The sequence below is a fragment of the Trachurus trachurus genome (assembly GCF_905171665.1).
Source record: "Trachurus trachurus genome assembly, chromosome: 17".
Lineage (NCBI taxonomy): Eukaryota > Metazoa > Chordata > Actinopteri > Carangiformes > Carangidae > Trachurus > Trachurus trachurus.
The window spans coordinates 7415257-7428104 of record NC_139900.1 but is presented as its reverse complement, the minus strand read 5'-3'; the positions used below and the strand labels follow the sequence as shown (position 1 = coordinate 7428104).

General features: G+C 44.7%; 1 protein-coding gene across 1 annotated transcript; it reads right to left on the bottom strand.

Moving 5' to 3' along the window:
• Window positions 1-2010: 2010 nt before the first annotated feature.
• On the bottom strand, window positions 2011-10592 carry LOC311000107 (uncharacterized protein; the record flags this gene model as incomplete). The annotated part of the gene is made up of 6 exons (XM_083990741.1): window positions 2011-2607; window positions 3138-3325; window positions 3402-3978; window positions 7867-8463; window positions 9382-9569; window positions 10136-10592. The coding sequence occupies 6 exons, from the start codon at window positions 10590-10592 to the stop codon at window positions 2011-2013; spliced, it is 2604 nt and encodes an 867-aa protein (XP_083846867.1).
• Window positions 10593-12848: the final 2256 nt, after the last annotated feature.

Genomic DNA, 12848 nt, shown 5'->3' with positions numbered 1-12848 from the left:
TTAAATGCAAAATAACTTGATTATATAATTACCATAGAAAGTATCTCACAAAGGAGGTAAAAATGCTATTACATATCCCTGAGGGAACCCTCCCCAGGGGATTAATAAAGCACTATCTATCTAATGGCTTCTTCCAGCAGGATAATGCACCGTGTCACAAACCAGAAGTTGTTTTATACTGTGAGTTCAGTGAGTTTTCCTGAGCCACTGGATCAGATTCCAGTTCAACACCTTTAGGCCACGGTAGAACTGGAAACTGTCAACATGAATGCTCAGCAGACAAATTTACAGACATCACGTGATCTGCTCCATCATGCAAACATGACAGGGCAGAATATCAGAAATATCAGATGATGAAGAACTGAGGCTGTTTTCAGAGCAAAAGGAGGAACAACCTGTTTAGATTTGATGCAATAAAGAAAACGGTTTGTTAGGGAATAACTTGGTTTACCAATGTAATTCTGTGATGTGAAATACTAAATGTTGCAACTCATTATGAAAATGTTAATATAAAAGAACTGATAAAAATTAGAACTGTTAATCTTAAAATGAACAAACATCAGACCTTTGGTCATGCAAGTGCAAATGTGTGTGCAGGTTATTTTATAACTAGAATTTCAAGCTTACTTGCATTACTACTAATGAGCACCTTGAGGTTCTTGTATTTAACTTAAAGCAGAAGTAAGCGATCCCAGTCGTTTTGGGTAATGCTGCGTTCCAGGCAGGCTTTTGAAACCATAAAGTACAGTTTCAAGTCACAACTTACGACTTTGTAGCGTTCCAGGCAACCCACTCGTGTTTTTCCGACCTGTTTTACCTGTGAAAGTCACTATAACGGCCACTCGTAACTTCCGACCTGTGAAGTCGTACCAGATCGAACTGGTACGACTTCACAGGTCGGAAAAACACGAGTTACGAGTTTCCTTGAACGCACCATAACAGTCCTCGTCCCTACGTCACCACATTCACGGCGTCCCTTGGCTGCACACACAGCCCTGCATGCCGTTCTCTCTCCTCATTGGATAAAAACTGTAGGATACGAGAAATGTTTTCTCCTCGGCTCAGAGCAGAGCAGAGGGACTGGGAGACCCGTGTTTCGGTCCAAACACTCTATGTAAGTGATTGCTGTCGGAAGATATAACTATTTAAGACTTATATTAACACAAATATATCACTTACTTCTGCTTTAAGTCAGCTGCTTCCGTTTTCTGCACCTTTATGCTTCTTCTTCTCCAGTATCCAGTACTGCAAACACAGTCTACTGGTGACCTATGATATTACAGCCATTTAACCAGGACCATTGCTCTTTACCATAGGTGTTCATCTGGAGATGGTTATACTGCCACCTAGTGGCCAGAGTGACACTTGACAGGCCCCAGGCAGAAATTATCTTGTGAGTAAGGGAGAAAAACAAAGAAGCAATATAGAGGAGGCATTATTAATTTAATATACCAACATGACAACTATCTAACAGATATGTAGAGGCACTTGTGGAAATGTTTGTACAAGAGTGTTCCAGTGAAAAGGGTCCAAATGGCCATTGGGTAACTTTTAGTTTCTTTGCTAAAAGACATCCGAGCTTGTCTGTATACAAGAGGTTAGAGGCAGAAGTTATCTGCATGTTAAGTGTTTCTTCATGCACATGTAAAACTGCTACTTAAGAGCACTACTACCCAAATGACACCGAAACAGACACAGAGCGCTCTCTGATCCACTTTAACAAAATATACAATACTACTGTATATATATTACAGAAGATGCATTATTAATTTGGCATGCCAACACATGACAACACTAATCACTATCTTGTTTCAGCAGTATCCAACCGAGAGCTGCAATTATTAGTTGATCGATTTATTGCCAGAAAAATAGCTACTGTCTGTTAGTAAAGTCATAGACTTGATGTTTTTCCTCTCTGTTTATATGATTTAAATTCATACAATTCTGGCATGCCAAAAAGCCACAAGAAGGCAAACTGAAAAAAAAAAAAGCCTTTTTGCACAACTTGGCTTAAGTCTGTGTATGGTCACAGCTCAGGTGAGCTCTGAAGAACTCCTGGATCTTCTTCCACAGGTGGACTTCAGCTGCAGCGTGAGACCTCGGCTCACCCCCCCACAAGACTGGTTTACCTGCAAAACCCTGAAAGCTGGAGGAGCAGAAGGGTCCATGAGGAGGCTCCAGCAGGTGCCCAGCTCTGGGGTAACTCACACTCTCAAAGTTCTCCTTTCCATGATGCTTCAGTCTCTCCACCATCTCGTCCATGTAAGCCTTGCTGTCCCAGTTGAGGTCGTCCTCTCCAGCTGCAAAGAGGAATTGACACTTGGCTTGTTCAATGGGGACCAGGGTGGACTTGTTCTCCTCTGCCAGGGGATTGTCCAAACAATGCTTGATCATGTGGGCTCCTGACTCAGTGGGAATCATCTTTCTGTTGTCAGACATTAACGCAGGGAGGATTTGGCTTTTCCTATAGTAGAGTGGAAAAGCCACGTTGGCATTGCAACCATTAATCCACACTATGGCCTCAACACCAGGCACAAAAGCAGCAAGTGAAAGTGCAATATCTCCTGCCTTTGACCGAGACACAATACCGACTCCTTTACTGCCCACCTGTGGAGACAATGAGAGAGAAAAAAAAGATCCTCTGATGGTACAGGTTTGTTTGGCTTGTGTTTCATTGCTTGTTTTTTTTGTTCAAGAGTTTTATCAATAGGACTTCAAGCATGTGAGGACACTGTTCACAACCATGACTGTTGAAAAAAGTAATAACTGTACATTTTATGTTTTGTTTGGCTATATGGGTGCTCTCTGGGTTCTCCCAGTAGCCTACAGTCCAAATACAAGTGCAGTAGAGTAATGGTGACTCCAAATGGCCAATATATGAGTGTGACTATCAGGTCGTATGACTCTATATCAGCCCTGTGATAGACCTGCTGATGGGTGGACGGATGGAGGATTAACTGCCTGCCTGTTTTGTTTCCTTGCCAGACCATCGCTAAAGAATTCAAGTCCCTGAACATATGCAAATACTGCACATATAAGGCTGTGCTTATGTAATTGTATTCACACATTAGCACCAATTAGCAGGTATTAGTGTATGTGCTAACAGCTTAGCAGGTTACCCACTCAAAAAAACTTACCTTGGGCTGCTGTTGTAAAAAATTCACAGCTTCTTCAAAGTGGTCCAGGTGCATCACCTTGATGTTGCCAGGTTTGTCATTGTGCACCACTACAGCAAGAACCACAAATCCTTTATTGGCCAGAAGACACGCTCTTTTCTCAGACATGAAGGTGCACAGATCCAACACAGCAGGAAGCGGACCTTCTCCTGACACACAAGACACAGAAGTCATACAAAGTAATTGATGTTAGATTAAACAACATAAAAAAAAGCCGACACTAACCTGGGGGAGTAAAGAGGACTCCCTGAAAATTCCCCTCTTTGACAGGGCGCCGGACGACCCCGTCTCCAATCAGAATCCTCTCTTTAGTCGCCTCTGCCAACATCCTTCCATCCCCCTCCTCTTCATCTTGATGCACAGAGAATTTCACCACATGAGGGTTGACTGAATTAGTTTTCTGAAACCTTTTGTGCAAGTTGTCCGCCCTCATCGACCACAGCAAACCCATAGGTTCAACTCCAACATAGCTCCCGCTGAGAGAGGAGTCTCTGTCCAAGTCGATCTCTCCGCTCCCATCAGCCCTGTATGTGGCTGAGGAGCTGAACTCCACCCCTCTCTCGTCTGTTGACCTGGCTCTCAGAGCAACCACCTGCCTGGACCTCAGCCCAGACACCTTCACCTGAACGGGCTCGTCGAATAAACATCTGGAGCTCGGCAGCAGCCTCAGTCTGACTTGAGAGGACATCTCATCGGAAATAACCGACTTGTGGTGTGTGGAGTTGGGGGTGTGTTCTCTTGGCAGAGGCTGGGCGTGGGTCTCAAGATGGCTGCTGGCTGCTACACACCTGGGATGAATCATCTTCATCAGGAGCAGTATAAAGAGGCTGGCTTCTACTAGAACTTGTCTGTGTTACCAGTGATATCGCTTGTACCTACTCACCTGTGTTTCTCATTCTGCCTCCAGGATCCTGCTCCTACGCTGCTGCCGTACCCAGACCATCCACATCCCCTCCCACACAGTCTTACCTTAATTTTGTCCCTCGGTCCCAATAAACCGACTGTTTGACTCACACCCACGTCTGGTCTTCTGCATTTGGGTCCAGAGCTCAAACGCAACACAACACGACTCTGTCTGTTCAGTGAGTTCTCCAGTGCCATTAGATGTGTATCAACACCTTTCAGCTGTGGTAAAACTGGAAATTGTTAAAGGGATAGTTCAACATTTTTGAAAATTGGCCCATCGCCATGATCCCCCGTTACCTTTAATTGTTGGTCCAAGCTGCTTTTAGATCGGGGGAGAAGAATACCGAGCGGCGCAGCTACACTACGGAGGCTAATGGAATTTCTTGGTTTTGCTCATCAAACTCAGCAAATACACAACCAAAAAACTCAAAAACGCTGTGGTGGACAAGTTGTGACCTGCACATTTACCACGCTATGAGATAATAGCGGAAAGTTAAGAGAAGTGAAGCAAATACTCGGAACTACTTTCTTCAGTGAACCACTGGTCGGAGGGACACAGTGTGCGCACCTCAGCCAGTGCCGTAGTATACGGACGTATCTGCAGTAAACAGGCGCTTTTGAAATCACTCCGCCGAGCAGCCGTCTAGAGTGTAAAGTCCGACTTTGCCTCTAAAACAACTCCATCTCGCAACTTTCCGCTATTATCTCATAGCGTGGTGAATGTGCAGGTCACAACTTGTCCACCACAGCGTTTTTGAGTTTTTTGGTTGTGTATTTGCTGAGTTTGATGAGCAAAACCAAGAAATTCCATTAGCCTCCGTAGTGTAGCTGCGCCGCTCGGTATTCTTCTCCCCCGATCTAAAAGCAGCTTGGACCAACAATTAAAGGTAACGAACCTACTGCTATTACTAGGGGGATCATGGCGATGGGCCAATTTTCAAAAATGTTGAACTATCCCTTTAACGTTAATATTTAGCAGACAAATTTACAGACATCACGTGATCTTTCTCTTCTCTTTGTCATACATAGCGCATAAGCTTATATGACATGTACAAATACATCAGAGCAGACAATGAACATTAGACTGTGACAACATCATTCCTTACTGTCCTACCAGAGCACTCCGCTCCCAGAACGCAGGTCTGTTAGTGACTCCCAGTATCTCTAAAAACAGACTGGGAGGTAGAGCCTTCAGTTACCGGGCTCCTTTACTGTGGAACCAGCTCTCTCCATGGGTCAAAGAGGCAGACACTCTAACTACATTTAAGTCTAGACTTAAGACCTTCCTTTATGACAGGGCTTTTAGTTAGGGCTGGTTCAGGTAGCTCTGAACCATTTTATAGCTACGCTGCTATAGGCTTAGACTGCTGGGGACACATCTGGTTACACAGAGCCCTCTCCTCCTCTCTCCCCTCCCCTCCCCTCCTCCTCTCCTCTCCTCTCCTCTCCTCTCCTCTCCTCTCCTCTCCTCTCCTCTCCTCTCCTCTCCTCTCCTCTCCTCTCCTCTCCTCTCCCCTCCCCTCCCCTCCTCTCCTCTCCTCAGTATATTTTTGAACTGTCATTTTCTGTTGTACTTTGTAGTTTGGCCTTGGTGTCTCGCACTCTCTCTGTGTTTCCGCAGATCCACCGGAGCTCCATCTCTCTGCACCAGCCGCCGCCTGCATCGCCCCCCCTCCCACCCTTTCCCCTGCTGTTAGACCGGCCTCCCCTCCCTTCCCATGGACCAGTCTACCACCCAGTCCTCCCATTGAGCTGGCCAGCTCTCCCTGCCCCCCCCCCCACCAGAGGCTGCCTTCATCAACTCCTGCTAACATTTCCATATTTCACACATTCTGTGACATAAACTGTAAACTGTTTTCTTGTCTGTAACAACATCTATTGCACGCCTGTCCGTCCTGGGTGAGGGATCCCTCCTCTGTTGCTCACCCTGAGGTTTATCCGATTTTTCCCTGTTAAAAGGGTTTTCCATGGAGTTTTTCCTCAGTCGATGTGAGGGTCTAAGGGCAGAGGATGTTGTTACGATGCCATGTAAAGCCCTTTGAGACAAACTGTTTGTAAAAACGGGCTATACAAATAAAATTGCCTTGCCTTGCCATCTAATTTCAGCAGTATCCAACTGTGAGCTGGAATTATTAGCTGACTGATTTATTGCCGGAAAAATAGCCACTTTTTCTTAAAATAATTTAAGTCATAGATTTGATCTTTTTCTCTCTGTTTATATGATTATTATGTCACAATTTTCTGGCACACTTTTCTCAGCGCACTTGAAAAAATTGCATCTATAACTTTGCTTTAGTCTGTGTATAGTCACAGCTCAGTTGAGCCCTGAAGAACTCCTGGATCTTCTTCCACAGGTGGACTTCAGCTGCAGCGTGGACCGTGGGCTCACCCCCCCACATGACTGGAAAGTTGATGAGCCCATGTAAAGCCAAGGGGCAGTAGGGTCCATAAGGAGACTCCAGTAGGTGTCCAGCTCTACTGTGAGAAACACCTGCAGCCTCATTATGAAGCAGCTCCATTAAAGAAACACAAGCTGGTGGAGCCAACCAAGAAGATCCAGGAGAACATCTGCTTTCGTCATGATGAGGTGATGAAGATTTTCAGCTGCAATGATCGGGTGTATTTGCCAACTGTGCCTTCTGGATGAACATAAAGGCCACGACACAGTCTCAGCTGCAGCAGAAAGGACTGAGAGGCAGAGAGAGCTGGAGCTGAGTCGACAAAAAATCCATCGGAGAATCCAGGACACAGAGAAAGATGTGAAGGTGCTTCAACAGAAAAGGCCATCTGCTGCTAAAGCAGTGAAGGGAAGATCTTCACTTGGCTGATCCATCTCATAGAGAAAAGAAGCTCTGAGCTAAAGGACCTTCTGAGAGACACATGGACAAACATCTCACTGACAGTGACTGAACTTACAACTGACTTACAACATTAACAGGGAATCACACTGGATCCAAACACAGCACAGACACATCTGAGGGAGATAGAAAAGCAACATTAAAGAGAGAAGAACAGTCTTTTACTAGTTATCGAGACAGATTCATTACATATGAGCAGGTCTTGAGTAGAGAGAGTCTGACTGGACGTTGTTACTGGGAGGTGGAGTGGAGAAGAAGAGTTTATGTAGCAGCAGCTGCATCAGGAGAGCAGGGAGGGAACATAGATTTGATGTTGATGTTGGGTGTAATGCCACACAAAACAATTTCACATTTTGGTTCAAAATAATGATTCCAGTCTCAAGTCCTCTGTCCTCCAGAATAGGAGTGTACCTGGATCACAGAGCAGGTATTCTGTCCTTCTACAGCGTCTCTGAAACCATGACTCTCATCCACAGAGTCCAGACCACATTCACTCAGCCTCTACATGCTGGAGTTTGGATCGGTTATGAAGCCACAGCAGAGTTGTGTATGCTCAAATAGTCAAAGATCATTAAAGGTACAAAGAACAGAGTAGTTTAGTTTATTGTTTATTTTTTTTGGAACATCGCACAGTTAATAATTGCACCAGAGTTATCTGCATCTAATTTGCATCTGCATCAGTAAAACACAGTACTTTTATTTGCTCATATAATATAAGTAATTATTGCTGCCAAATTCTGTACATCAATACAACATGTATTAAAAATAATAAGGGAATAGCTGTCATACCATCAAAAGCAGGATTAACTAAATAATGTGAAAAATTTGAAGCTTCCCCACCCCGCCCCACAGTGAACCACAATGTGTGGTAGAAAAATTTTAAATGTTGCATTTTTAGCTATTTGATTTTATATCTATATCTTTGCTTTAGTTTGTGTATCATCACATCTCAGGTGAGCTCTTAAGAACTCCTGGATCTTCTTCCACAGGTGGACTTCAGCTGCTACATGAGACCTTGGCTCACCCCCCCATACGACTGATTTACCTGCAAAACCCTGAAAGCTGGAGGAGCAGAAGGGTCCATGAGGAGGCTCCAGCAGGTGCCCAGCTCTGGGGTAACTCACACTCTCAAAGTTATCCTTTCCATGATGCTTCAGTCTCTCCACCATCTCGTCCATGTAAGCCTTGCTGTCCCAGTTGAGGTCGTCCTCTCCAGCTGCAAAGAGGAATCGACACTTGGCTTGTTCAATGGGGACCAGGGTGGACTTGTTCTCCTCTGCCAGGGGATTGTCCAAACAATGCTTGATCATGTGGGCTCCTGACTCAGTGGGAATCATCTTTCTGTTGTCAGACATTAACGCAGGGAGGATTTGGCTTTTCCTATAGTAGAGTGGAAAAGCCACGTTGGCATTGCAACCATTAATCCACACTATGGCCTCAACACCAGGCACAAACGCGGCAAGTGAAAGTGCAATATCCCCTGCCTTTGATAGAGACACAACACCAACTCCTTTACTGCCCACCTGTGGAGACAATGAGAGAGAAACTATGATCTTCTGATGGTTTGTTTGGTTTCTGATGGTTTGACTTTCTTGAGTAGCACATTAATACAGTGATTAGCACTGTGGCCTCAAAGCAAGAAGGTTCTGAGGCCTTTCTCACATTCTTTTGTGATAGACCTGTCCAGGTGTACCCTGCCCTCGCTTGGTTCGAGCCCCATGTGACCCTGAACAGATAAGTTATTAGAGGCAATGGATGGATAAATGGATGGAAGGAAGGTTAGCTGTCTGTCTTGTTGTCTTGTATCCTTGCCAAATGTTGCAGACCATGCTATAGAGCTGATAGAGGAGATCTGATCTGTACTAATCAAAATATAAAGTACTAAAAAGAGTATGCATTTAACGCTATTTATAGAAGTATAGCCTGGTGTCAGTGCTAGCAGAGATGTGTCATCCACTGAGGATGTACAGTCCAAAAATTGAAACTGAATTTTTACATAACTTACCATTTGAATTTCATCAAGGCTTAAAGTTATGCATGGTGGGTAGCAGGTCAGCTAGCTGTCTGCAAGGCATCCCCTCAACTTATTTAAGTTACTTAACATGACATGCAAATAGTGCACGTATAAGTCTGCTAAACTCCAGCAGGAAGAGCTAGTTTATCTTAAACTCTTTTACAAATTGAGTATTTGTTGTGTATTTATGCTATTGGTTGTATTTTTGTATTTTTTGCACCACGTTAAATGTTTTACGTGTGCTACTGTTTGTTTTTGACTCACTTTGCTGCACAGCTAAATGCCCTGGTAACAAATAAAGTGATTGATTGATTCCGTTCTTCTGTTATTTTATTCACATATTAGCATTAATTAGCAGGTATCAGTTTCTGTGCTAACCATATCTGGGTAGTTAAGCTTCTGGTCAATTAGCAAGTCAAAAACTTACCTTGGGCTGCTGTTGTAAGAAATTCAGAGCTTCTTCAAAGTGGTCCAGGTGCATCACTTTGATGTTGCCAGGCTTGTCATTGTGCACCGCTACAGCCAGAACTACAAACCCTTTGTTGGCCAGGAGACACGCTCTTTTCTCAGTTCTCAAAGTGGCCAGATCCAACACAGCAGGAAATGGACCTTCTCCTGGAACATAAGACACAGAAGTCATACAAAGTCATTGATCTCAGATTAAAGCAGAAGTGAGTGATATATTTGTGTTAATATAAGTCTTAAATAGTTATATCTTCCGACAGCAATCACTTACATAGAGTGTTTGGACTGAAACACGGGTCTCTCAGTCCCTCTGCTCTGCTCTGAGCCGAAGAGAAAACATTTATCGTATCCTACAGTTTTTATCCAATGAGGAGAGAGAACGGCATGCAGGGCTGTGTGTGCAGCCAAGGAACGCCGTGAATGTGGTGACGTAGCGACGAGGACTGTTATGGTGCGTTCAAGGAAACTCGTATTTTTCCGACCGTGAAGTGGTACCAGTTCGATCTGGTACGAGTTCACCGGTCGGAAGTTACGAGTGGCCGTTATAGTGACTTTCAGGCGACCCACGAGTGGGTTGCCTGGAACGCTACAAAGTCGTAAGTTGTGACTTGAAGCTGTAATTTACGATTTCAAAAGCCTGCCTGGAACGCAGCATTAGCGAAAACGACCGGATCACTCACTTCTGCTTTAAACTAGGACAAAAAGCCGACACTGACCTGGGGGAGTAAAGAGGACTCCCTGAAAATTCCCTTCTTTGACAGGACGCCGGACGACCCCATCTCCAATCAGAATCCTCTCATTAGTCGCTTCTGCCAACATCATTCCCTCCCCATCCTTCTCATGCACAGAGAACTTCACCACATGAGGGTGTAGTGAATTTATTTTTTTAAACCTTTCGTGTAAGGTGTCCGCCCTCATCGACCACAGCAGACCCATGGGTTCAACTCCAACATAGCTCCCGCTGAGAGAGGAGTCTCTGTCCAGGTCGATCTCTCCGCTCCCATCAGCCCTGTATGTGGCCGAGGAGCTGAACTCCACCCCTCTCTCGTCTGTTGATCTGGCTCTCAGAGCAACCACCTGCCTGGACCTCAGCCCGGACACCTTTACCTGAACGGGCTCGTCGAATAAACATCTGGAGCTCGGCAGCAGCATCAGTCTCACTTGAGAGGACATCTTGTCTGAAGTAACAGACTCTCTTCACAGCTTTAGACTTTGATCTCTGACAAAGGAATCAGGACAGTTATACTTCAGCCACATATCTAGGGTGTGTGCCAAAGAACATAAACTCATGTACCAGAGGCAAAGCCAGTAGCAGTGCAACATTATGGGGTTTGTTTTTTTACATTGTGGATCCATGATCGTGTAGTTAAACAGTTAATTGATACCATTTAATATAGTCTGCACTTGCAAACCCTACATAGTCAGCAAATTACCTCTGAAAAAGGTACTGTCAATCCATTTTAACAGGAAGGATGTAAAAATGTGTTGAGATGCACTCATTTACATGATCCATGTTCCATGTGATGATGAAGAACTGAGGCTGTTTTCAGAGCAAAAGGAGGAACAACCTGTTTCAACAGTTTGTTACCAAAAAACTTGATTTACCAGTGTAATTCTGTGATGTGAAATGCTGAACGTTGCAACTCATTATCCAAATGTTGAAAATGATTAATCAGCGGTTAAAGGGACACTTCATCTCAAAATGACTCAGTTTGCAGTTGCAAAGGTTGCAGTCAGCTACCTTTGCTTTCTGCACCTTTGTTCTCTTCCACATTATAGAAATATTTAACTTTTAACTTCACTACTGGAACAGCTGTTCTCCCCTTTCAGATCAAGACAACCTTTGAGGATAAAATGGTTTAACAACATGGGATTGAAGCATTGAACATGTGGTTTGATCTCCTTACCTGCGAAACTGCTGCTGTTTTTTGTCTTTTATAGTTAACTGGCAGCAAATGCATCGTAATCAGTCACAATTGTGGTTGTTGACTGTTGTTTCTGATCGGTATAATTGATGTATTCCTCAACCACTGATAACATTGATTTAGCTATTTCAGAGACATCGTCATTATAAACTCAGTAAATACATGAAAAGGTGCAACATGAGCCTTCCAGCCCTTGCTCTAATGCTGCAGTCATTGAGGCCCAATTCCAATCCGCCCCCTAAAGACTCAAGCCCTGAACCCTCACTGACTTAAGTGACGTCAGCTCTAAGTGACAGAGTGTGAGAGTGTGTGAGGGTCCAGATGCTGTAAACATGAATGGAACAGCACTTACCCACTCTCACAACATGTTACCTTGACAACAAAATGTTTTTAACTTCGCCCTTGGACCGATAATTTACTGTACTTTCAACACGCACAAGGTGTGTGAGGGGAATGGACTCAAAACAAAATGTTCCTGGATCAGATCTTATCAAATTATCATCAATAATCACAAACTGCACGTTAATACTGACAGTAAACTTCTTCTTTTTTTTGGCTCCAGTCCATTAACAATAAAGAGACCGGCGGAGCTCTCTGACTACGTGTGTTAATTTGCTTTACTTTTCTCTTTTTCAACACTCGCGTTCTGACGGCATCCCATGTGTTTGACTTCACAACGCTATGAACTGTGGGTAATTTGCTTACCCAAAGTCAGCATCGGTGCTGACTTACGGTAAGGGGGCAGTAAGGGCTCATTCACTGACTCACTGACTTTATGATCTGACAATGGAACAGCCCTCACACACTCACGGACTTCCCGTGCACGCGCCTCTAAGTCAGTGAGTCCGTGAGGGGTCGGATTGGAATTGGGCCTAAACTTCCTGAGCAGATACAGGGCCTCATTTATCATTGTGGATATACCTTTTTTTTTTTACACCCTTTTTCCCCTCGGTGTGGTTTTGGAAACAGCGTGACGTTGCTGTTAAACCATGCTCATTACAAACATCATGACAGTCCAGGATCCTTTTTAACACGTGACATGATCCTGTCGGAGTTCATTCATGTTGTTGACCAGAGACTGGACATTGAAGAGGAAGAAGAGGAATATTGCTGGGCATCCCATAGCAACATTACCAAAATGAAGCCAACTTCAGGGCGAGGAGTTTAGCGCTTAACCCTCCTTTCTTTCCCCGCATGAGAGCCCTCTGGGCCGGCGGAGCATCCGACGTGAGACCTCAGCAGTCGCAAATTGATCCCCCCCGCCCCCCTCCCCCCTCGCCTCTCCTGACACACACAGAACCTGTAGTAGGCCTACATGACTCTCAGCAGCAAGTTGACGTGACACAGGGGCGCCCCAGCGACCACTCCACTAACTTGACGGCGAGTTTTGTTTTGTCTTTTTTTTTTTTTTGGAGAGCGCTCGTGCGCCCTCACAAAGATTGCGCCCTGGGCGGTCGCCCACATTGCCCATAGCTAAAACCGGCCCTGAGCAGAGGACTGGGAA